At 42.7% G+C, this 25,245-nt stretch overlaps 1 protein-coding gene across 1 annotated transcript in view; it reads right to left on the reverse strand.

Annotated features, from left to right (window-relative positions):
* Positions 1–25,245, reverse strand: part of LOC140188270 (low-density lipoprotein receptor-like) — a 134,317-nt gene that overhangs the window by 34,579 nt on the left and 74,493 nt on the right. Inside the window, exons 7-9 of the mRNA XM_072244363.1 lie at positions 16,949–17,067; positions 9,575–9,714; positions 1,671–1,812 (exon numbers count right to left, since the gene is read on the reverse strand). Coding sequence (XP_072100464.1) covers positions 1,671–1,812; positions 9,575–9,714; positions 16,949–17,067 — 401 coding nt within the window. The remainder of the gene's footprint in view (positions 1–1,670; positions 1,813–9,574; positions 9,715–16,948; positions 17,068–25,245) is intronic.

Below are 25,245 nucleotides of genomic sequence, written 5' to 3' on the forward strand. Positions count from 1 at the left end.
TAGACTGGTAACTCCAGATGTGGTGTTCTGGACATCATATTGTAATCAATAACCAACAAAAGATACACCAATATCTGGACAATAATTGCAAAGGTCAGGACATACTCCATGTCATGTGAAGAGTTTGAGGAGAAAATAAACATCAGTTATTTTCCAGGCTCCTCATCTTATTTTTGCTTTTGAATTTGCTACCATGAGCAATAAAGATATTTGTTGCCAAGTTGAGAAATAACAAATACATAAAACTATTTTGAGAATATCCAATAAAGTATACTTTGATATGAAAATTTGCCAAGAGGTAGAAATTCTGTAGCTCTGAGCAATGGAGAAGTGTGTTTACTTTTTGCACCTTTTACCAGTACTGACCTCACACCTTTGAGCCTACTTTGTCAACTCAAAACTACATTAAGACTGTACAGTACATGGTGATTAAGTGTCACATACAAATTATCTGTGAACAAAAAAAAAAAATTAAAGTTGACAGCTTATAGAGTTGTCTGATAGAAATTATCACTATCTTATCAGATCATTGGAGAAAGAGATCCAATATGCCTGCCTTAATACTCATGAGCAAACATACAACCCTGGTCTAGATTGGTAAGTGCAAATAAAGTGGGCAATGTCAACTTTGGAAATTAATCACACAACTCATCAAAGACCCAGTTAAGTTTCTGTAAAGATTCTGGATTTTGTTTCACAACAGTTTGCATCTTGCATCTTACTTTTAGATCAGTTGTCAGGTTATTTCATTCTGACTAAAATTGCATCCTAAGTGGGAACAGAAAAGTGTTGTAGTAAACTATGATGCCATGTTCAAATACATTTAAAGAAAAAATTTACAGATGGGTCTGCGTAGTAGAAAAAAATCTGGATACGATTTAGGCTAGTATATATCTGAAAGAGTAAATTAACGCATGATACGATTTAGGCTAGGATATATCTGAAAGGTTAGGTCACACTCAAGATCATTCATTAAAACCTCAGCTTTTTCCGTTCCAGTATTTTAAGTTAATCGGCTCTGGGATTCAATATTTGCCATAAAGGTGAGAGAAGTTGGCACTGGGCAGTAAACGTACTTGCATCTCAGAGAAAAAACAGCAAGGAAAACCCCAAAACCAGGAAATAACACATTCATATTGTGGTGCAGCAGCCACGAGGATATATATGTGAGCGCGCGTGCGCACACACACACTTCTTTTTCTTTTAGGCATCCATTAGTCTCATGAGATTATGGATCTGTGCCTTGGAAGGTTTCCAGGGTGCAGGCCTGGGCAAGGTTGTATGGAAGCCCATGCTACAAGTCTCCCCTCTCCACGACACCGATGTTGTCCAAGGGAAGGGCATTAGGACCCATACTGCTTGGCACTGGTGTTGTCGCAGAGCAATGTGTGGTTAAGTGCCTTGCTCAAGGACACACACACTGCCTCAGCCAAGGCTCAAACTAGCCACCTTCAAATCACTAGACGAACGCCTTAACCACTTGGCCACGCACCAACCCCCACACACACACACACACACACACACGTACGTACACACACACACACACACACACACACATACACACACACACACACACACACACACACATATTATATTTTACAAAAGCAGACCATTTTACTTCGTGTGCCACAGCAGGAGAAAAACTGAAGCAGTAAGTGGTGATTTCATACCAGTCGGCTGCATCAGTTTGTGAAAGATGACTAAGTCCCGCGGCTGTGTGAGATTTTGCGCCAGCATTGTCACATTAGCTCCCATAAACTTCTCAGCACTGTAAAGAGCCCTGCTTTCCTCATCAGACCAGTAGATACGGTTCTGAAAAAGAAACTCTTGTCATGTTAGAAGTAATTCATTCATTTACAGTATTTAAAATAAATTAGGAACATCAATTGTAATTTTTAGCCCTACTCATCGACCACATATATAATTCATAAAAATTAAACCCCATTGAAAATTTTGGTGCCCCATTTGATCCTGGTCCAAGCTAAATCTTCTGCTTCTAAAAATGACAAAAAAGTCAAACTACATTGTCAGGCTGAAGAAATACAACTATCTGTATCAGTTACATCTATATCCCTGAATTTTAAGCAAGTGCACGTTCTAAGGAATTCCAAGAACCTTACAAGGTTGTATTGCTAAAACAAATCCATCCATCCATCAAATGTTTTTATTTATTTTCAAAATGTGAGACATCTTAACCAGAGGGCACAGGCTTACAGTAAAGAGTAAAGCCTGGTTTATACTTCTGCGTTATGGACACTGTAACCTACGCAAAAGTAGCCTATGCGCATTGTGAGCAATTATATTTGTGCATTGGTGCGTCTGCGTCGCTCGGCAATTCGCGCACTTCACGCATGCGCACTCACCTGCCCACGCAAGGCTTCATGGTCATGGTAGTCTCCGGGTAAACAAGATGCGAGCGTCTTTTTTCATGTGAAATGTGTCCTCCATAATTTCAGAGGTCTGTAAAGCTTTATGGAAAGCATTGTACCCAGAGTTCCTTCCCTGCCCTTCACTCACCCAAATGGGAAGCTATTGCAGCGTAGGATGACATGCGATGCTACCAAGCAGACCATTCACAGTTGTTGCGTTCTGCGTTGCCGTGACACGCGGTTACATTTTGGGAGAGGTGCCTATCGCAGCAACGCAAGCTCTCGCATAGGGATCCGCAACGGCTTTGCGGCGACGCGTTGATGCGGAAGTATAAACCAGGCTTAAGAGGTTTAAAGGGGGCACTGGAAGAACTTTTTTTTAATATATATATACATATACACACACACACACACACACTCAGAGGATAAGACCGTAAGACACAGATGCAGAATTAAGTCAGTGGTTAAATCAAACTCAGTCTGCTTTACCGTTTCATCATGGCTGATTTCCCTCTCAGCCCCAATCTCCCACCTTCTCCCCGTAAACTTTCATGCTCTGACTAGTCAAGAACCTATCAACCTCCACCTTAAACACACCCAATGACCTGGCCTCCACAGTCATCTGCAGCAACGAATTCCAGATTCACCTCCCTCTAGCTAAAGAAATTCCTCCTCATCTGTGTTCTAAATGGACGTCCCTCTATTCTGCGGCTATGTCCTCAGGTCCTAGACGCCCTCACTATAGGAAACACTCTCTCCACATCCACTCTATCTAAGCCTTTCAACATTCACTAGATTTCAATGAGATTGCCCTTCATTCTTCTAAATTCCAGCTAGTACAGGTCCAGAGTCATCAAACACTCTTCATACGATAACCCTTTCATTCCCAGAATTATTCTCATTTACCTCCTCTAAATCCTCTGCAATGACAGCACATCCTTTCTTAGATAAGGGGCACAAAACTGCGCACAATACACCAGCACATCCTGACGAAGGGTCTCGCCCGAAACGTCGACTGTACCTCTTCCTATAGATGCTGCCTGGCCTGCTGCATTCACCAGCATTTTTTTTATGTATGTTGCTTGAATTTCCAACATCTGTAGATTTCCTCATGTCACAATACACCAAGTGAGACCTCACAAGTGCCTTATAAAGCCTCAGCATTATATCCTTGCTTTTTCAGTCTCATCTCCCGAAATGAATGCTAACCTTCCTCACCACCTACTGAACCTGCAAGTTAGAGAATATGTCTTATGAGGAGAGATGCAGAGCTACGACTTTTCTCTTTGGACATAAAGAGGATGAAAGGCAATTTGATAGAGCTGTACAAGATAATAAGCATAGATTGAGTGGATAGCCAAAGACTTGGAAATGCATAATACACGAGGCCATAATTTTAAGGTGATTGGAGGACAGCATACAAGGGATGTCAGAGGTAAGAATATTTTAAACACAGAGAGTGGTGATGCATGAAATGCTCTGCCAGGAGAGATAGTATAAGCAGATACATTAGGAGCATTTGAAAAATTCTTAGATAGGCACATGAATGATAGGTAAATGGAGGGGAGAGCAGAGTTAAATTGATCTTGGAGTAGGTTAAAAAGTCAGTACAACATCATGGGCTGAAAGGCCTGTCTTGTGCAACAAGTTCCTTCAAAAAGCTGCCTTGTGATGTTTAAGTTAAAGGGGTTAGTGGGAGTAATTTGCAAATTTCAAAGAATATGTCTGGGGGCTAACTGGCTGTCAAGCTCTTGCTTTTATCAGTTAAGAGATAAACACAGGCTAATGATGATAACCAAAGGAATCTGATTTTTTTTTTAAATACTTGGTTTTTACACTTTAATGGAAAGACTTTATCCATGAGCTGTTTAATAGTGGTAATTTCAGAATAAACAAGCATTTTAAATCTTATCCCAGCTATTAATGGTGGTGCCTGTGCAAACCAGCTGCTGCCCTTCCTGAGCTGTCAGCCATCACTGTCCAGCAAGAAATGGAGAGTATGTGGGAAGGTGGTTATCTACCACCAATGGTCCTGTGGCCCGTGTGGGAGGAAAGTGGTTGTGCTTAATGTTTCTTTTCCCAGGGGAAGAACAGGTCCACTGATCCAGCCTCACGGATGCACCAGCCCAGCCCTTAAGTGTCCGACTTCGAGTTCTCTCCAGTTAACCCATTGCTCTCCTCGCCCTTGGATGGTTACTGACTGGACTCTGCAACACAGATCCCTCCTTCAGCAGACTTGCTATTCTATCACCACCACTCCATTCCGGAGCAGGCAAGCAGGAGGAGGGATCAGTGCACAGAGGGTCAGAAGCTATCTGCAACATTCCCTATATACAGATGCTCTCTCCTACACAAAAACGTGGGGAAGTGAGCAGTTGGCACTCAACGCTGACTGCCTGGGTCAAATGTCTGCAATCCTGGCTCAACACTGCAGAATCTGCAATTTCAGCAAAGTCACAAGCTAGATCGGGAGATTCAGCGAGCCTGAGATTGGGCAAATCTTTGCTTGGGACAAACGAGTGGAAGATTTTAAAAGTGAATGGGGCCAGTCGGTACATTCGACAGGCTTGAAATTGTTTTGTAATTAGGCACTTGGCAAGGGCCAATAAAACGAAGTTGGGCACAGGTGGAGCGGCCATTATGGGAGTGACCATTATGTGTCACTTGCTCACTGCAGGGCCCTAGGCAAAGATGGCATCCCTGCAGAAGTGATCCAGTGCGGGAAACCAGTGCTCCTAAGCCACCTTCACGAGCTGCTCTGCCAGTGCTGGGAGGAGGAATCAGTTCCCCAAGACATGCGAGACGCAAACATCATCACATTGTTCAAGGATAAGGGAGACCACAACGACTATAACAGTTACAGAGGCATATTCCTGCTCAACACCGTTGGCAAGGCATTTGCCCGAGTGGTTCTGAAGTAACTGCAGACATTGGCAGAAGCGTCTACCCTGAGTCCCACTGTGGCTTCAGAGCAGAGAGATCCACCATCAACATGATCTTCTCACTCAGGCAGCTACAGGAACAGAGACAGCCTTTGTATGTTGCCTTTATCGATCTGACCAAGGCTTTCAACCTGGTTAGCAGAAGAGGCCTCTTCGCACTCCTGTAGAAGATCAGATGCCCTTCAAAGCTGCTGAATCTCATCGCCTCTTTCCATGACGGCATGCAGGGGACAGTACAATTCGATGGATCATCCTCAGGGCCCTTCCCCATCCAAAGCAGAGTGAAGCACGGTTGCGTCCTTGCCCCGATGCTCTTCGGGATCTTCTTCTCCCCTGTACTGTTGTACGCTTTCAGGACATCTGATGACGGAGTGTACCTACACACTAGGTCTGACGGCAAGCTCTTCAACCTTGCACACCTCAGAGCAAAGACCAAAGTGCGTCAGGTCCTGATCCGGGAGATATTCTTCGCTGATGATGCCGCCCTGACGTCACACACACAGTCTGGTCTCCAGAGGCTAGTCAGTTCCCTGGCACATGTTTGCCAAGAGTTTGGCCTCACCATCAGTCTGAAGACAGAGATCACGGGCCAGGACACCAGCGAAGCCCCCAGCATCAGCAACCACGCCCTGCAAGCAGTAGATGAATTCACCTACCTAGTCTCCACCCATCTGTCTCTCGATCCAGAGCTCAACAGGCGAATAGGGGAAGCTGCCGCTGTTATGGCCAAGCTGTCAAAGAGAGTGTGGGAAAACAACAAGCTCAGCACAGCCACCAAGATTGCAGTGTACAGAGCCTGCGTACTGAGTACTCTTCTCTACGGCAGCGAGAGTTGGATGGACAACCTACGCGCACCAAGAGCACCACCTCAACAGCTTCCATCTACAGTGCTTGCGTTGGATCCTGGGCATTTCCTGGAAAGACCGTGTGCCAAACAAGGACGTCCTGGACCAGGCCAGCATGCTAAGCATGTATGTCCTTCTCACACTGCGACGACTGCGCTGGCTTGGCCATGTCCGCCGCATGCAGGATGGCTGCATCCCCAAGGACATCCTATACGGAGAACTCGCCGCAGGATCCCGGCCCATAGGGCGCCCACTGCTGCATTACAGGGACGTTTGTAAACGTGACCTGAAGTCTGCTGATATCAGGGTGGACACTTGGGAAGAGACAGCTGCAAATCGCTGCACCTGGCGACAGGCTGTACGTACAGGCATTACCAATGCAGAGGAAAAACAAACCCGACTGTGGTCGGACAGAAGAGAGAGAAGGAAAGCTGTGGCAGTGACCACCCAGCCGCAGCCATCAGCCATCAGCCTTCGTGTGCAGCAGCTGTACCAAGGACTGCCGCTCAAGAATCAGCTCATTCAGCCACAGCCGACGCCGTTCCACACCCAATTGAGTCCTAAACCAGGCGCATCCATTGTCTACTTAGACAGACAGAGCCATTATTATTATGTGAGTGGGATAGTGAGAAGCTTAAGGCTTTGGCTCAAGAGCCTTCAGCGAGAAAAGATGGGCACTAAGATAAGATTCCTTCATTCTTATTATTACACATTTAGAGCCGTAGGAATGCCAGGCAAGGCAGTGAAGTGCTCCTCTTGTGGGATATGGGAAGACAGGAAGAATTTTAGTATCCCTGACAACTACACTTGCAAGAAGTGCAAACAGCTACGGTTCCTTAGAAACCATATTAGCGAGCTGGAACTGGAGTGGGATGATCATTTTGGAGGCTGATTGACAAGGGGGAGGGAGGGGAGGGAACGTTGACTCAGACCATGGGAGGCCTGTGTCGGGCATTTTCATGCCTTACAAGGCGCAGATTGGAAGTCCGTGTGGGGCGCCACTCCTCACACAGACACTTAGAGCAATGTGTGGTTAAGTGCCTTGCTCAAGGACACAAACACGCTGCCACAGCTGAGCTCGATCTAGCAACCTTTAGATCACTAGACAAACACCTTAACCACTTGGCCACGTACCCATTGACAAGAATGGCGGATAACCTATGTTATTACAATGTTCAAGAAAGGTTCTAAGAATAAACCAGGACATTGTATGTCAGGGAGTCTAATGCAACTCGTGGGTAAATTATTGGAAGGTATTCTAAGGGGCAGGATATACAAATACCTGGATAGATGAGGCCTGATTAGGGATAGTCAATATGCCTTTGTGCTTGGTAGATCATTTCTATCCAATCTTATAGTTCTTCAAGAAACCTACCAAGGGTGATAAAGGAACGGCACTAAACATGGACTTTAACAGGGCCTTTGTCAAAGTCCCGCATGGTAGGCTGGTCAAGAAGATACAGTCGCTTTGTAGGAGAAGCCAGAGAGTGGTAGTAGATGGTTGCCTCTCTGACTGGAGGCCAGTGATTAGTAGTGTGCTTCAGGAATCAGTGCAGGGTGTGTTGTTGTTTGTCATCTATATTAATGATATGGATGATAATATCGTAAACTGGATCAATAAATTTGTGGATGACATCAAAATTGAGGGCATAGTGGACAGCAAGAAAGGCTATCAAAGCTTGCAGTGGATCCCGACCAGCCAGAAAAAAATGGATTGAAAAAGGCTGATGGAATTTAATGAGGTGTTGCACTTTGGGAAGACAAACCCATGGTGTGACAAAGCACAGTGAACAATAAGGCACTGAGGAGTTGGTTGGCAAGAGACTGGGATCTGGGAATACAGATCCATAACTCAGAATCAGAATCAGGTCAAAAGTGGTGTAATGGATGATAGGGTCGTAATGAGAACTTTTAGCACATTGATGTTCACAAATGCAAGTACTGAGTACAGGAGTTGGGATGCTATTTTGAATTTGTAGAAGACATTGGTGAAGCCAAATTTGGAACATTGTCTGCAGTTCTGGTCTCCTACCTCATTGAAAGAGAACAGAGGAAAATTTGTCAGAACTTAAGGGCCTGAGTTATAGGAAAACATTGAATAGGTTAGGATTTTATTCCTTAGAGCGTAGAAGAATGAGGGGAGAATTATGTGGGGTATAGATAGAGGTTAATGCAAGCAGGATTTTTCCACTGAGGTTGGATGGGATTAGAACTAAAAGTCATACATTAAGGATAAAAGCTAACCTGAAGGAAACTTCTTCATTCAGAGTGTGGTGACAGTGTGGAACAGGCTACCAGCACAAGTGATGGATGATTGCAACATTGCAGAAGTCTGAGAAAGTACATGGATGGGAGGGGTACCAAGTTCAAGCTTAATCATCAATCATACATGAATACAGCCAAACAAAACAGCATACATAGCCCAAGTCATCCAGTGACATCCTGTAAATTGATAGGACATAGGAGTTATGGGCAAGACCAAGCAGTTCTCAAGTGCCCGCAGATAAACATATGCATGCACGCAATCCAGCTTGTCTTCCACCAAGTGAACACTGGAGAGGACAACCTCCAATCCAACATGGCTACCACGCTACACCGCCTCTGGTGTCTCCTCTCCTGGACTATTGCAACAGGCAAGCCCATGGCTTGAGGCCTAGTCCTTGTTACAACTGAGGCCACGCAGCTCCCCCACCACCTGTTTCGCAGATAAACAAGGGCAACAGAGGCAGGACTTTACATTACCAATGTCCAACAGGGTCTTGCGATCACCAGAGAAATTTCCAAAACACCATTCGCTGTTAGACTGTACAATGCCTTCACACACCAGCTCTGATGCTTTTCTGTAGCAGGCAGTAACACAGTCCAGCTCTTTCAACTCCTCTGCCAACAAGCAGCTCACTGATGGGGTAGCCCTGCAGTACCTGAAGTTCTTAATGTCCAGCATTGTCTTGCTATCGTAAAAAAAGTGTTTCAAAAAGACAAATCCACTTCTGATTAGCCCCAGAGAGCCCACTGCATCTGAACGCGCCACCATCTTACTGGAATACCTTACTGTGCGTGGAGGGATATGGTCCATGTCCAGGTCAATGGGACTAGACAAAATACCAATTCGGCGTGAACTAGATGGGCCATAGGATCTGTTTCTGTGCTGTAATGCTCCATGGCTAAGTGCTGCATTGGTAAAAACAAAAAAGATTCAAATTCACACAAAAAAATTCAACCCAATGCCTTCTGGCACAGCAAAGGAAACTAAACTAGCTCCAGGTGTTGATGGTCACCGACAAAACCAAGAAACTGCTGCTAAAATATTAGTGTGAAACTCTAATCAGGAGTGACCTGATACTAAATAATTCGCACAACTCAGAGCTGACCATTAGGCACAAGTGAATTAACCTGGCAGCATAAACTATGTTTTTACCTCAAACACTGCCAGCCCAAATGGATTTGTCAGGTACTTCTTGGAATGAAGAACACTTCTTTGATGATACCCATTCAGTTCTGAGTAAAATACTTCATGCAGTCCAGCATCCACCCAGTACAGACGATTCTTTATAAAGTCTGAAAATGAAGAATACAATAAACTGGATTAAATCAAGACTTTTCACTTCTTTCACTTCATGCTAACTCCAGGCAGCTAAAGTTCTTCAAAGGCCTGGACACGATAATGGCACAGATGGTGAGTGTGGCGCTGAACAAGACTGTTTAAGATGAGGCCACTAACGATAATTTGGAATGGTTGACTTTAGTACTCTTCATCCAGGGGGATCACCACAGTGAACAGGCACATTCAGTCCAAGTGCCTCTCTTCAAATGATCATTTCTTATATCTTATGGTTTAGGACAGTTATCCAAGCAGCATCTGCAGCCTCTCCAAGACCTTTCATTACACAGATTACACTTGCATAGTTTTACTTTTGTTTTATTTTGAGCTACAGCAGGGTAACAGGCCCTTCTGTCCAACCATACCCATGTGACCAATTAACCTACTAATTTGTACGTCTTTGGAACATGGGAGAAACTGGAGCACCCAGAGGAAACCCACGTGGAGAACGTGCAAACTCCTTGCAGACAGTGGTGGAAGTGAACCCAGGTCACTGGCACTGTAATAGCATTACACTAACCACCATGCTACTGTGCCTATACGTAGCTTTGTCCAGTTTAAAACCACTGGATCTTGGATTTAAGGCTTCACTTGAACCAGGGGGTCCCAAGAGAACAATGAACATTTCCATTGAAGAATTAAGGGTGTATGGAATAAGCAAGCAGCAGTAAACTAGATGATTTTGTCAGCAATGGAAGACCGGGTCAAGGAACTGAAGCTGTAGTTGGGTATACTAAACCATTCAGGAGGTTGAGAGCATCACAGATGAGACTTTTACTGATGTGTTTCGCACTCAAGTTACAAGCTTCAGATAGACAAATAGATACCTTTGAGGGGATCGTTCTTTCAGGAGTGAGCATCAGTAGTCAGTTGTCTTGCACTGCGACCAACTCTTAACGTTCAGAGGGAATGGATGCAGTCAGACAGGGCAACAGTTATAGGAGATTTGACAATGAGGCTGCCAGGAGATTCTGTGCCTGAGGAGAAACTGCTGGATGGCATGTTGCCTTCCAAATGCCAGAGTCAAGAATGTCTATAGAAAATTTTTTACAGGGAGGCCAGTCAATAGCCAACCCATGCTGAATTTATGTGCCTACCTGCTAACACTCAAGCACAGAAATAAATGCAGGTTAACTGGGCAATCCTTCCCTGCCTTTACCGTGGCCCTGGCTATCCTGATTACTAGGCTTGCTCTCACTGGCAACTGCTTTATCCAGTGACTTGAGTGGAGGCTCACAATCCTCCACTCAGATTTTGTGGTAGGCTGGAGAGGATGTTGTGGAGTCGCCTCTGAAGATAATTGCTTTATCATTAGCTACTGGTGAAGTTCCTGAGTACCTTAAGTTGGCTAATCAGTTGGAATCTTTAGAAAAAGCAATCAAAAGGTAGGGCAGGAGATTACCTATTTGGATTTTAGCAAGGCCTTCAATGAGGACCCCCATGATAAGCTGGTCTAAAATGTTAGATCCCATGAAATCCAAGGAGAACTAGTTAGGTAGATTCAAAATTGGCTCAGAGATAGAAAGCAGAGGGTGGTAGTTGAAAACATTTTCTCAGACTGGAAGCTGGTGACTAGTGGCGAGTCCAAAGGATCAGTGTTGAAACTGTGAGGGGAGCCTGAGTTACCCCTATGAACTGTACTCGTTTACCACTATGAACTGTTGTTTTGAAAAGAGAGACAGAGAGTTACTTACCACCAATAGCTTGCTTGTAAAAGAGAGAAAGAGAGGAAGACTAACTGGTTGGACTGTCACTTTAAGGCACGAGAAAGAACTGGTTAACTTTTGAATTTCTGCTGGAGTTGGAGATACATGTTCCGTACACTGAATGAGCATTGTTGTGCCCGCAGGAAAGGTGGGTTTAGGAGGATCGATCCATCGCTCTTGCAGTGGAAGGAAGGAAAAGGGGTTGACTGGTGGGGAGTTGTCCATCTGTCCACCCTTGCCTGGGGGATAGCTCCACCACAGAAAACCGGTCCCCTTTGTTAAAGTCAGTCCATGACTTGTAAAGGATTTCGAAGGACAACGGGAAGATCTACGGCGTCAGCTCACCTGAAGACTCAAATCTCTCCCTCTCTCTCTCTCCATCACTACTCAACTCAATACCACGAACTGAACTGAACTTTACTCATCATAAGACTATCTTTTTACCCCGAGACTTAAAGAAGCACTGTTTTTCATACATGTTTCCACACATTGATTTACATATATATATATATGTGTGTGTGTGTGTGTGTGTGTGTGTGTGTGTGTGAGATATATATATATAAATCATTGCTAACCTGTTAGATTTATCTACATTTATTTTACTGTATTGTGTAGTTACTAATATTATTAGTTTATAGCAACAGTGGACTTGAAAGTGTTTTCCATCTCTGCTGGTTCTTTATTCCCGTCACGGGGTACGTGACAAAACCCTTGTTACTTAGAAACATAGAAAACCTACAGTACAATACAGGCCCTTCAGCCCACAATGCTGTGCCAAACATGTCCTTACTTTAGAAATTACCTAGGGTTACCCATAGCCCTCTATTTTTCTAAGCTCCATTTACCTATCCAAGAGTCCCTTAAAAGACCCTATCATATCCACCTCCACCGGCAGCCCATTCCACGCACTCACCACTCCCTGCGTAAACAACTTACCCCTGACATCTCCTCTGTACCTACTTCATCCCTCCCCCTCATTTATATAAATGGTTGGAGTGAATGTACGATGCTTCATCAGTGAGTTTGCAGATGACACGAAGTTAATTGTTGTTAATAGTTAAGCAGGTTATTATAGATGACAGCAGAATCTTGATCAGTTAAGGTACTAGACTGGGGAACAGCAATGGTTTTTCAATACAGGTAACTGTGAGGTGATATATTTTGGAAAGTCAAATCAGCGCAGAACTTGTCACAAACAAGAGAAAATCTGAAGACGCTGGAAATCCAAGCAATACACACAAAATACTGGAGGAACTCAGCAGGCCAGGCAGCAACTATGGGAAAAAGCACAGTCGACGTTTCAGGCCAAAACCCTTCAGTAGGGCTGGAGAAAAGTAGCTGAGGAGATTTGAAAGGGGAGGGGGAGGGGAGAGAGAAACACCAGGTGGTAGGTGAAACTTGGAGGGGGAGGGATGAAGCAAAGAACTCGGAAGTTGACTGGTGAAAGAGACACAAGGCCATGGAAGAAAGAAAAAAGGGAGTAGCAGCACCAGGGAGGCAATGGATGGACAAGGAGACAACATGAGAGAGGGACAAGGGGATGGGAAATGGTGAAGGGGGGTGGGGTGGTGGAGGCATTACTGGAAGTTTGAGAAATCGATGTTCATGCCATCGGGTTGGAGGCCGTCTATACGGAATATAAGGTGTTGTACCTCCAGCCTAAGTGTGGCCTTATCCAGACAATGGTGGAGGCCACTGATGGACACATCAGAATAGGAATGGGAGTGGGAAGTGGAATTAAAATGGGTGGCCACTGGAAGATCCCACTTCTTCTGGTGGACAGAGCATAGAACTTGTTCAATGAAACAGAAGGACTTAGTACAAGTGTTCCTTTAAAGTTGTGTCACAGGTAGACAGAATGGTAAAAAGACATTTAGAACTTTCACCTTTAGTCAGGACATTAAATATAAGGGTTGGGAAATTATCTTGCAGTTGTAAATGTCATTAGTGAATTGCCACCTAGAGAGCTGTGTATACTTTCAATTACCCTGTTATAGGAAAAATGAGATTAAACAGGAAAGAGTGTAGAAACCACTGAAGCCAAACCTGTGCCATGTCCAATCAAGTGCAGCGTTTCAAGGCCCCTTGTTCTGCAGAAGGCAAAACCGAGAATGTCATAGTAGACAAGTAAATAAATGTCCACAATTTTGAGAATTACATATCCTCATGGACATTTTGAAGTTGACAACAGATGTCAAAACTTCCATGCAAAATCTGAGATAATGTTTCTAGAAATATTCAATTTAGGTACCAGAGTCCAACTGAAAAGGTGAAAGGAAGATGTTTTCTAACAGGGCTAATTCTGTACATGCTCATTAAGTGTTAAAATAAAATTAGCATCAACACCCCTCGGAGGGAGGCAATGGTGGGCAGACAAGTAGATAAGGTGAGAGAGGGAAAAGAGGATGGGAATAGTGAGGGGGGGGGGAGAAGACAGAGGAGAGGGTGCACTACCATAAGTTCGATAAATCGATGTTCATGCCATCAGGCTACCCAGACAGAATATAAGGTGTTGTTCCTCCAACCTGAGTGGCCTCATTGCGACAGTAGAGGAGGCTGCCACGGATTGATATCGGAATGGAAATGGAAAGTGGAATTAAAATGGGTGGCCACTGGGAGATCCCACTTCTTTGGCGGACGGAGTGTAGATGTTCGGCGAAATGGTCTCCCAATCTATGTCAGATCTCACTGATATACAGGAGGCCACACCAGGAGCACCGGACACAGTATATGATAACCTATTTGTACAGCAGGTTACGTGGTTTGCACAACATTGTGGGCCGAAGGGTCTGTAATGTGCTATAGATTTTCTATGTTCTATGATATACGGCAGGGGTCCCCAACCTTTTTTTTGCGCTGCGCGGACCGGTTTATTATTAACAATATTCTTGCGGACCGGCTGACCGGGGGGGGTGGGGGGGGGTGGTGGTGAGGTTGCCAATGGACAAGAGTAGCAGTCAAATACGTTGTGTTTACCCTGAGAAAGACTACAATAACCATGAAGCCTTGTGCAGGCACCAGTGCGCATGCGTGACTTGCACATGCCTATACGTGCCAATTTTTTTTCTACAAATCGTTTCTGGTGATTCTGTTCGGGGGGGGGTGTTAATCACGACTGGAATATAGGTGATAAGTGGCTAATACACTCAATTTCGTTTCTAAAAGGGTTTATCTATCCAATTTAATATTAAACACACAGTGCATATTTTCCTCGCATGAATATAGTGATAAGTCAATTATCGGGGAGGACAGGGGAGCTTGAAGTAAGTGTTGAACGAACTTCCAGTAGAAGAGGCAGAAGCAGGTTCGATATTATCATTTAAAGAAAAATTGGATAGGTATATGGACAGGAGAGGAATGGAGGGTTATGGGCTGAGTGCAGGTCGGTGGGACTAGGTGACAGTAGCATTTGGCACGGACTAGAAGGGCAGAGATGGCCTGTTTCCGTGCTGTAATTGTTATATGGTTATGTAAGTCACTTGGAAGTTAATAACATAACATTTTAAGTAACGTTTGGATATTAAACACACAGCGCATATTTTCCTCGTATGAACATATAAAATCATTGCAACACACCAATACTGCTGAATCAGTGGGAGCCCTGGGCTGAATACTTGTTTTCCTGCAACAAGACGGTCCCATTGAGGGGTGATGGGAGACAGCGATACTCAAAGGGGGTTCCTTATGTCCAGTCTACTCCGTAGTTTAGTTTTCGTTGCATTAATCACAGAAAACCCTGCTTCGCAGAGATATGATGTTGGAAATGGAAGCAACTTTTTCAGTGCTTTCATGGCTATCTCAGGATATTTAACCTTGACTTTGATCCAGAATGATGGCAGAGATGTTATGTCAAACATACTTCTCAGCCCGCCATCATTTGCAAGTTCGAGTTGATCTTCCCGCGCTGACATGGATGATGCATGCGTAATGACCTCTCGTGCGTTCAAGCTCAACAGCACGTGACAGGGAATGAGGAAAGGTGCAGCTGACTCATATCGCCAAATCATATCGTTTCCTCGCTGCCCGGTAGCGCATACTTTGCGGCCTGGTACCGCTCTACGGCCCAGTGGTTGGGGACTGCTGATATACAGAAGCCCACACTGGGAGCACCGGACACAATACATGACCCCAACAGACTCACAGGTGAAGTATTGCCTCACCTGGAAGGACCGTTTGGGGTCCTGAATGGTAGTGTAAGGGCAGGTATAACACTTGCTCTGCTTGCAAGGTGGGAGATCAGTGGGGAAGGATGACTGGGCAAGTGAGTAATCATTGTGAAAAGCAGAAAGTGGGGGGGAGGGGAGGGAAAGTTGTGCTTGGTGGCAGAGTTGATGAAGGCGAAGAGCTCCACATGGGTGCAGGAAGCACCACCAACACAGTTCTTTTCAGTGGATCAGAGGAATAGTTGAGGAGAAACTAGATGAAGAAATGGGCTAAGACCCAAATCCTTTAGCAGAGGGATTTTAAAAAATGGACACACATACAAAGGATCCAAAATTGGCTTGTTATTAATTATGACTTATGTAGAAGGATTATTTTTTGTGACTGGAAATCTATGGTCACAAATATCAGTGCCGGACATTTACTACATGTTGTATACTTCAACAATTTCAATATGAAAATAGGAGGTAATAATCAGTACGTTCACACGAGACACAAATTAGTGTTGTTAGTTGTGAGGAGGGGAAGCAGAGATTATGGAACAACAGTTGTCAAGATGGACAGAGTAATGGCAGATGAAATTTAATCCTAACAAGTGTGAGATGATGTATTACAGGATGACCAATACTAGGACATATACGACGAGTGGCCGGGCCCTAGGAAATATTCACCTTGATGAACAAGTCCAAGGATCGCCAATGGCATCAGGGCTGGCAGATAGACTGAAGGTGACATATGGGATACTTGCTTTCATTAGCTTGGGCACTGAATGTCAGAGAAGGGAGGTCTTTGTACGTTGTAGCTGGTGAAATGTGTGTAGTACTTGTCAACACTCTATTGGCTAAAGTCATTGCCCTGTAGAGGAGATTCCCCAGGATTTACCTGGGATGAACCGTTTCAGTTATGAGGAGAGACTGGGTTTGTTTTCTTGCAGCGGAGAATGCGGAGTTGAGATCTGATTGCTGTACACAAAATTATGAGGGCAAAGACTTAAAAGTATAAAGGGGATGTGAAGGAGGATATTTTTTCCCCAGCTAAAGGGTAGTTAGAATTAGAAACACTACTTGTCAAGGTGGTGGAGGCAGATACTCTCAACACAATTAAGTGGCAAGATGAGCACTTGATTGTGACATACAAATATGTGGGACAAGTGGTGGGAGATAGGATCAGTGCAGAAAGATATCTGATGGTTGGTCTGGCAAGATGGGCGATGATTTTGTGAACCCATGAGGGTAGAAATAAGGACAAGTTTTTCTATTGAAAGGTCCACCCTTACTCTGCAACAACAGACCCTAACCGAGTATAGGTTGGCATTTACTCTCACCCAGTGAAAGCCCTGTAGGTTTCTCAATCCCAATCCTGACCAGAGTGCTTCGGCCAGATCCATCCATTCCAGCCCTTTCAATTTTTGCTGGTTTTCCCACATCGGCCCAGTACAAGACACTGTAATTCAGAGAAGCACAAAATTTAAAAAAACAAGAGCAGTCAATCAAATCAGTTTGAGTTTCAAATTGAAATAATTAAGAGGCTGAAGTACAGTCTGCATTATGTAAAGCTGATATCACATCACTAACCTGCAATTCTTCAAAAGAAAAACGATGAACTAACCAAAAGACCTTACTTCCTCATTCTACAGAAAGGAGGAGATAATTTGGAAATTGGAAATATCGAAGGGGGCCTTTTAGCATCTAGATGCTGCATTGTGTAGCTGAAGTAAAACTTTGTTAGAGGTCTGAGCATAGATTTTTCCAGCCAGGGCCGGTCAGTGGATGGAGACATTGCTTTATACCTGATCTCCAGCAACACTAACAAAATATAAATGGACTTTAACAGGAACCATCTACATATTCTGTGATCCTCATTCTCAGTCATACTGCAGAGAAACAGCCCTTTGGCCCATCATGCTCATGTTGACCATCGAGTCTTAACTATACCAATCCCATTTACCAGTACCAGGTCCATAATATACTATGCCTTATCCATTCAAGTGCTGTCCAGGTGCTTGTTCATTTAGAGATATAGCACAGAATATCCAGTCCTTCAAGCCACATAGCCCCAAAACCCCCAACAAACATGATTAACTCCTATCGAATCATAGGACAATTTACAATGACCAGTTAAACTATCCAACACATCTTTCGACTGTGGGAGGAGACCGGAGCACATCCCACAGGGAGGAAGTAGATTCCCAACAGAACGGGAATGGAATTGAACTCCAAACTCTGGAACACCCCAAGCTGTATTAACATTGCGCTAACTGCAACATGACACCGTTCTTACGTACTTTGAGTACCAGCCTCCACCACTTCCTTAGGCAATGTTTTCCAGACTCAAGGCAAAAGAAAAAATACCTCAGATCTCCCCTAAGTACCTTACACCTCACCTTAAACATATATTCTCTCCCATGGGTTTACTATCTACCCTATGGCCCTCATAATTTTGTATATCTTTATCAGATTGTGCACCCCCGCCCCACCCACCACCTCTGCTCCATGGATAGTAAAATGTTCCATCCTAGTGAACCTCCTCTGCATTTTCTCTGGTGCAATCACATCCTCCCTGCGAAGTGTTAACTAGAAATGCAGAGAGTATTCCAGACAAATTGAATTAGTGTCAATGGTCAAACAAGACAGCATGGAAGTGGTGGGCCAAAGGGCCTGCTTCTGTACTATGGAACTGTGTGAAACACTTGCTCTAACCTGTCTGCCTGTGGCATCCTGTTATATCAAAACTCAAAACAGTACCTCGTCTGTGCAACATTCAGCCTCCAGACACAGCATGGAGTCCTCCAAATTCCATTAAGTGGCTTTCTCTCTGTATGCCAGAACAGACCATTTTGCTGTAGCATCTGTGATGCTGGCTCAGTGTTTTCTCATCCTGACCTACTAGTTTGAGCACATCACACTTTTCTTACCCTCTAACTACTCTGTTAACACCTTACCCCCACAGCAACCCTGGTCTACCCCTGACAGACATATTCCCTTAATTGCATACAACCCTCACCTTCACTCCAACATAAAACTACTAACCATTTTCTTCTCTTTGGAGTTCTATGGCAGTATCTTCAATTCAAACTATTTTCTCTTTATAGAGAGAGGGAGAACAGAAACAGGATCTTCAGCCTAACTGGTCCATGCCAAACTAGATTAGCTCCATTTGACCCATATCCCCCTATCCCTGCCCCAGGACCTTCCTCAACCATTTCCTCTGGCAGCTCATCCCTTAAATGAAAAAGATGGACCTTAACATCCGGTAGCATGGTAGCACAGCGGTAAGTGCTATCATTTTCCAGTGCGAGGGCTGCCCTCGGTAAGCAGTTTGCACATTCTCCTCTGTTACTGTGAGAGTTTCCTCCTGTTGTTCCAGTTGCCTTTCACATTCCAAAGATACACAATACACAGAGGAGACACCGGATTGAGTAGAGTGAGAGAGAGCTTAAAAGAAGCGAGCAGATGCACTCAGCACATTTTGCACGCCACAGTTCTCCAGGAGACATTGGATTGCATAGAGGGAAAGCAAGTTTAAAAAAAAACCAAGCTGAGGCAGTCGACACACTTTGCATGCTACAGTTCCCAAGGAGACATTGGTTTATGTATTTTAAAGAAGTGAGTGGAGGCATTTGGCACATATTGTGCATCACAGTTCCTGAAGACATTGGACTGTGCAAAATAAGGCACTTGGCAAGGGCCATAAAAAGAAGTTAGGTTTAAGTGGAGCAGCCACTGTGTGACTGTGGAATTGAAGCTTTGGCTCCTCAAGGCTTCAGCAAGGAGAGGCGTAGGCAGATTTCTTTTCATTATTTATTCTTTCTTTCTTATTGCATACTTAAAGCAGTAGGGATGCCAGGTAGGATAGTGGAATGCTCCTCTTGCGGAACATGGAAAAATAGGGAGACGTCCAGTGTCCCTGACGACGACATCTGCAGCTTTGAACAGATCGTGTTAAGACATTAGAGCTGGAACTGGATGAACTCTACATTATATGGGAGGTTGAAGGGTTGATAGACAGGACACACAGGTAACTGCATGACTGCTAGGAGTGGGGAAAGGGATAGGCAGCCAATGCTGAGTACCCTGTGGCCTGTCATGCAGTCATTCCCTTCAACAAGAGTATGCCATCTTGGATACTGTTGGGGAGGACGGCCAAGTAGAGAAAAGCCACAGCAGTCAGGTTTCTGGCCCTGAGTTTGGAGACACGAGGTGAGCTGTAGTGATAGGGGAACAGAAAACCCAGATGGTATGTTGCCTCTGAGGTGCCAGGGTCAGGGATCACTCTGATTAAATCGTCAGCATTCTTAAATGGGAGGGTGAGCAACCAAAAGTCATGGTCCACATCGACACCAATGACATGGGTAGGAAATATGATGAGGTCCTGCAAAGTGAATTCAGGGAGTTGGTGCTAAGATCAAGAACAGGACCTCCAGGATTCTGCTCTCAGCATTGCCCCATGCTACATGCTAGTGAGGCCAGAAACAGGAAGATCATAGAGTTTAAAACGTGGCTAAGGAATTTAGGCAACAGATTTAGATCATTGGGCTTTTTTCCAAGGAAAGTGGGACAGAAAGGACAGCTTGCATCTGAACTGCAGGTGAGTACTGTAATATCCAAGCAGGAAAGTTAGCTCATACTGCGTTGGGGGAGGTAGTGGTTTAAACTAGAGTCGGAACAGGATGGGAACCAGAGTGCAAGCATAGCTAATGGTCTGGTTGTGGAGAAAGGCCTACATACAACGTCAGGAATCACCAGCAGAGCATGGTGGGACTAGTGTTTTCAGCTGCGTATATTTCAATGCAAGGAGTCAGGGGTAGGTTTTTTTTAAAAAATGCAGAGAGTGGTGAGTGCGTGGAATGGGCTGCCAGTGATAGTGGTGGAAGTGGACACAATAGGGTCTTTTAAAAGACTCCTGGATAGGTATATGGAGCTTAGAAAATTAGAGGGCAATGGGTAATCCTAGGTAATTTCTAAGGTAAGGACATGTTTGGCACAGCTTTATGGGCTGAAAGGCCTGTATTGTGCTGTAGGTTTTCTTTTTTTTTTAAAAAAAATCTTTTTATTAATTTTCAAGATTATAAACTCAATAACAAAGTTGGTACAAAGAGATTGGAATAATCTTAATCAGCATATACAAAAAGGATTTTAAGTAACATAGATATAATAGACTTCCAAACTCATAATGAAATTAGTCATAAGAAATAAAAAGAAAAAATACAAACAAAAAAAAACCCCCAAAAGAAAAAGGAAAAAACCTCCAAAAAAAGAACAATACAGGGCTAGACCTATATCTTGTATCAGACACGTTCAGTAATGTCGTAAACTCCGCTCCTCTGATCATATAAATTTAAAAAAAGATTCGGAAAGGTCAGATTACATCATATGAAAATGTTGCAAAAAAAGGTTTCCAGGTATCTTCAAATTTAACCAAAGGGTCAAAAATATCACTTCTAATTTTTTCTAAATTTAAACCTAATATAGTTTGAAAAAACCACTGGAATGTAGTTGGAGGATTGATTTCCTTCCAGTTCAACAAAATAGATCTTCTCGCCATTAAAGTAACAAATGCTATCATCCGACAGGCTGAAGAAGACAAAGATCTGTGTTCTACCATTGGCAACCCAAAAATTGCCGTAATAGGATGGGGTTTTAAATCAAAGCATTGAACTGTTGAAATAATATCAAAAATATCTTTCCAATATTTTTCCAAATGAGGACAAGACCAAAACATATGAGTTAAAGAAGCCATCTCAGAGTGAGATCTATCACAAGTAGGGTTTTTATGGGGAAAAAAAACGAGTTAATTTATCTTTGGATATATGGGCTCTATGTACTACTTTAAATTGTATTCATGTATGTTTAGCACATATAGAAGAAGTACTAACTAATTGAAAAATTTTATCCCATTTCTCTATAGGTAGACAAAGTTGAAGTTCCCTTTTCCATTCATTTTTAATTTTATCAGATATACCTGGCTGTAATTTCATAATTATATCATAAGTAATTGCTATTAATCCCTTCTGCAAAGGATTTAAACCTAAAATTTTATCAATAATGCCAGTAGGATTTGAAGTCGGAAAGGTAGGCAACATAGTATTTAAAAAATTTCTTATTTGTAAGTATCTAAAACAATGGGATCTAGGCAAATCAAATTTCTTAGATAACTGCTCAAAAGACATAAAACAGTTATCCAGAAATAAATCATGAAAACATATTACACCTTTCGTTTTCCATATCAAAAAGGCTTGGTCCACTACCAAGGGTTGAAAAAAGAAATTAGATATAATAGGACTTGATAACCTAAATTCATTCAGGCCAAAAAATTTACGATATTGAAACCATATTTGCAATGTATGTTTAATTATAGGGTTAAACATTTGTTTATTCAATTTAGATAGTACAAAAGGCAGTGAAGTTCCTAAAATGGAAGCTAAAGAAAACCCTTGTACAGAGTGGCCTTCAAGGTTTACCCAATATGGGCTTGGAGTTATATTCCAATCTTGCATCCAAAATATTAAATATCGAATATTAATTGCCCAATAATAAAATCTTAGGTTAGGCAATGCCAAACCACCCTCTTAGATTTCTGTAAGTACTTTTTTACTTAATCTGGGATTTTTATTTTGCCATATACAAGAGGAAATTTTAGAATCAATAGTATCAAAAAAAATTTAGGAATAAAAATTGGTATCGTTTGAAATAAATATAAAAATTTAGGTAAAATAATCATTTTAATAGCATTGATTCGGCCAATCAATGATAGAGACAATGGGGACCACTTAGTAATCAGTTGTTTAACCTGATTGATTAATTAACAGTAAATGGTTAAAATTGAATAGATCCTTGTATCTCTTAGTAATTTTAACTCCTAAATAAGTAAAATAGTCAGTAGTCACTCTAAATGGAGAATTTCTATAAGTGGGAATCTGCATATTTAATGAAAAAAGTTCACTCTTACCTAGATTTAATTTATAACCAGAAAAACTACTAAACTGAGCAAGCAAAGTTAATACTGCCGGAACACACATCAAAGTTGCTGGTGAACGCAGCAGACAACAGGAATTCTGCAGATGCTGGAAATTCAAGCAACACACATCAAAGTTGCTGGTGAACGCAGCAGGCCAGGCAGTATCTCTAGGAAGAGGTACAGTCGATGTTTCGGGCTGAGACCCTTCGTCAGGTCCTGATATGTTTATCAAAAAAGATACCACCCATATTAAAAAAAAAAGTAAAAACTAGCTATAACAGTAAGAAACATCTTACAACGATTATAAGCATCGAATAGTTCCTTCCTACTCATATTTCGGAGAACATCAAACCTTAGATCATATTACTATATTAATTTTTCATATATAAATGATCGGAAGCGACGTTAGAGACAGAGAGGATTCTGGGGAGAAGAAGAAAACAATCCACCATTTTAAAATATAATACTCCAGTAACATTTCAGAAAGAAAACAAACATTAAAATTGTAACTAAATAACTTTCAAATGGTATTAAGAGTAAGATATACAAGATCACTAACAGAAAAGCATAATATCATTTAACAATATAAAGCCAACCTACACTACAAGATCAAGGGGAAAAAACCCTTGAACTATACAAATCAAAGACAAGAGAGAAAACAAAACGATAATCCTCCGCAGAGGGAGGCAGATCATTGATAAAACTTTGGGCTTCCATCGGATTTTTAAACAGGCTATGCGAGTTGTCCAGAACAGCATAAAAAACAGTAACGCTATTTTATAGCCCCGACGATAAAGTTCTGCCATCTGTGGTTTAAAAACCATCCGTTTTTTCAGTATGTCTTGGCTGTAGTCTTCAACAATTCTGAACTTGAATTCTCGAAATTCGATCATACCTTTCTTCCGAGCAGCTCGAATAACTCGTTCCTTATCATGGACATAATGAAACCGAATAATGATCGGTCTCGGTCTGGCCAAATTCTCCAGATTAAAACCAAATGAATGATGTGCACGATCTAATAGTGGGGGCTCCTCCAATATATTGGAGCCAAACACATCCATTAGCAATTTAGAAAAATATTTGGTAGGATCTTCCGTCTCAGCATCTTCAGGAAAACCGATTATTTGTAAATTCTGTCGTCGGGAGTGATTTTCAAGATTGATAGTCTTAGCTTGATAACGTTCCAATTGCTGAGTTACCGAAGTTAAACTTCTTTCAAGAGCTTCAATTTTTTTAATCTCTTTTGCGGCCATCTTCATCTAGTTCCGAGATTCTGACTTGATGTTGATCGATTTCACGTCTGAATATTCTTGATTCTTCTTTCATCGACTTCAACACTTCTTCAATTGCAGTGAGTCTTCGATTAACTGTATCTTCTAGAAGTTTCTTCATTAGTTCCATAGTTATCGGAGCTTCCTTCGATGTTCCAGGATCACCATTTTTTTTCCCATTCCCACCGGAAACGTTCCCTTCTTTAACTTCTCGTGCTCTGGTATTCATTTTCAGTAAGTAAAAGTCGTAGTTCAATGATATAAATTGTTTAGTGTAAAGTGAATAAGAGTGGTTACATGTAAGAGAGTAAGGGGTACGGAGCGACACCAAAATACAGCTCACTCCATGGGCCCCCTGCTGGAAAGTCCATAGGTTTTTTATGTCTATGTTTCTATGAGTATTGAGGGAAAGGTGGATAAGGTTAAGGCATGGATCAGCACGTGGAATTACAACATTGTAGCCATTAGTAAGACTTAGTTGCAGTCGGAACAGGACTGACAGCTCAATGTTCGAGTTCCGTTGTTTTAAACATGATAAAGAGCACAGATTAAAGGGGGTAGGGTAGCATTGATAGTCAGGAAAAATGTCTGGTTGTGCTGAGTTAGGACATCCTGGACAGCTTGCCTAGTGAGACTGAGAGTAGAACTGTGGAATAAGAAAGGTATGACCACATTAATGGGATTATATTATATTATAGACCACCCAACAGTCCGCAGGATTTAGAGGAGCAAATTTGTAGAGAAATGACAGCGTGTGTGAAACAAAGTTGTGATGGTAGGTAATTTTAAACTTTCAACGTATTGACTGGGACACCCATACTGTAAAAGGGCTGGATGGGAAAGAGTTTGTCAAGTGTGTTCAGGGATGTTTCATTAATCATTACATACAAATCCCAACTAGAGAGAGTGTGATACTAGAACTCATAGTAGAGAATGAGACAGGACAGGCAACAGAAGGTTGTGTAGGGGAACACTGCATCTTGTGATCATAATGCCATTAGTTTCAAGATATTGGAAAAGGATAGGCCTGGTTCTCGCACTGAGATTCTAAATTGGAGAAAGGCCAGTTTTGATGGTATCAGAACAGATCTGGCAAGTGTGGATTGGGACAGGTAGTTTTTTGGCAAAGATCTACTTGGTACATGGGAGGCCTTCAAATGTTAAATTTTGGGAGTACAGAGTTTGTATGTTTCTGTCAGAATAAAAGTTAAGGGAACATTGGTTTCAAGAGATATTGAGGCTCTCGTTAAGAAAACAGGAGGAGCTACATAGCAGATAGAACGAGTATAAAGTACGTGATAAATATACAAAATGCAAGAGAACACTTCAGGAAATCAGGTGGGCTAAAAGGCAAAATGAGATTGCTCAAGCAGACAAGATAATGGAGAATCCT

Source organism: Mobula birostris, chromosome 26 (assembly GCF_030028105.1).
Source record: "Mobula birostris isolate sMobBir1 chromosome 26, sMobBir1.hap1, whole genome shotgun sequence".
Lineage (NCBI taxonomy): Eukaryota > Metazoa > Chordata > Chondrichthyes > Myliobatiformes > Myliobatidae > Mobula > Mobula birostris.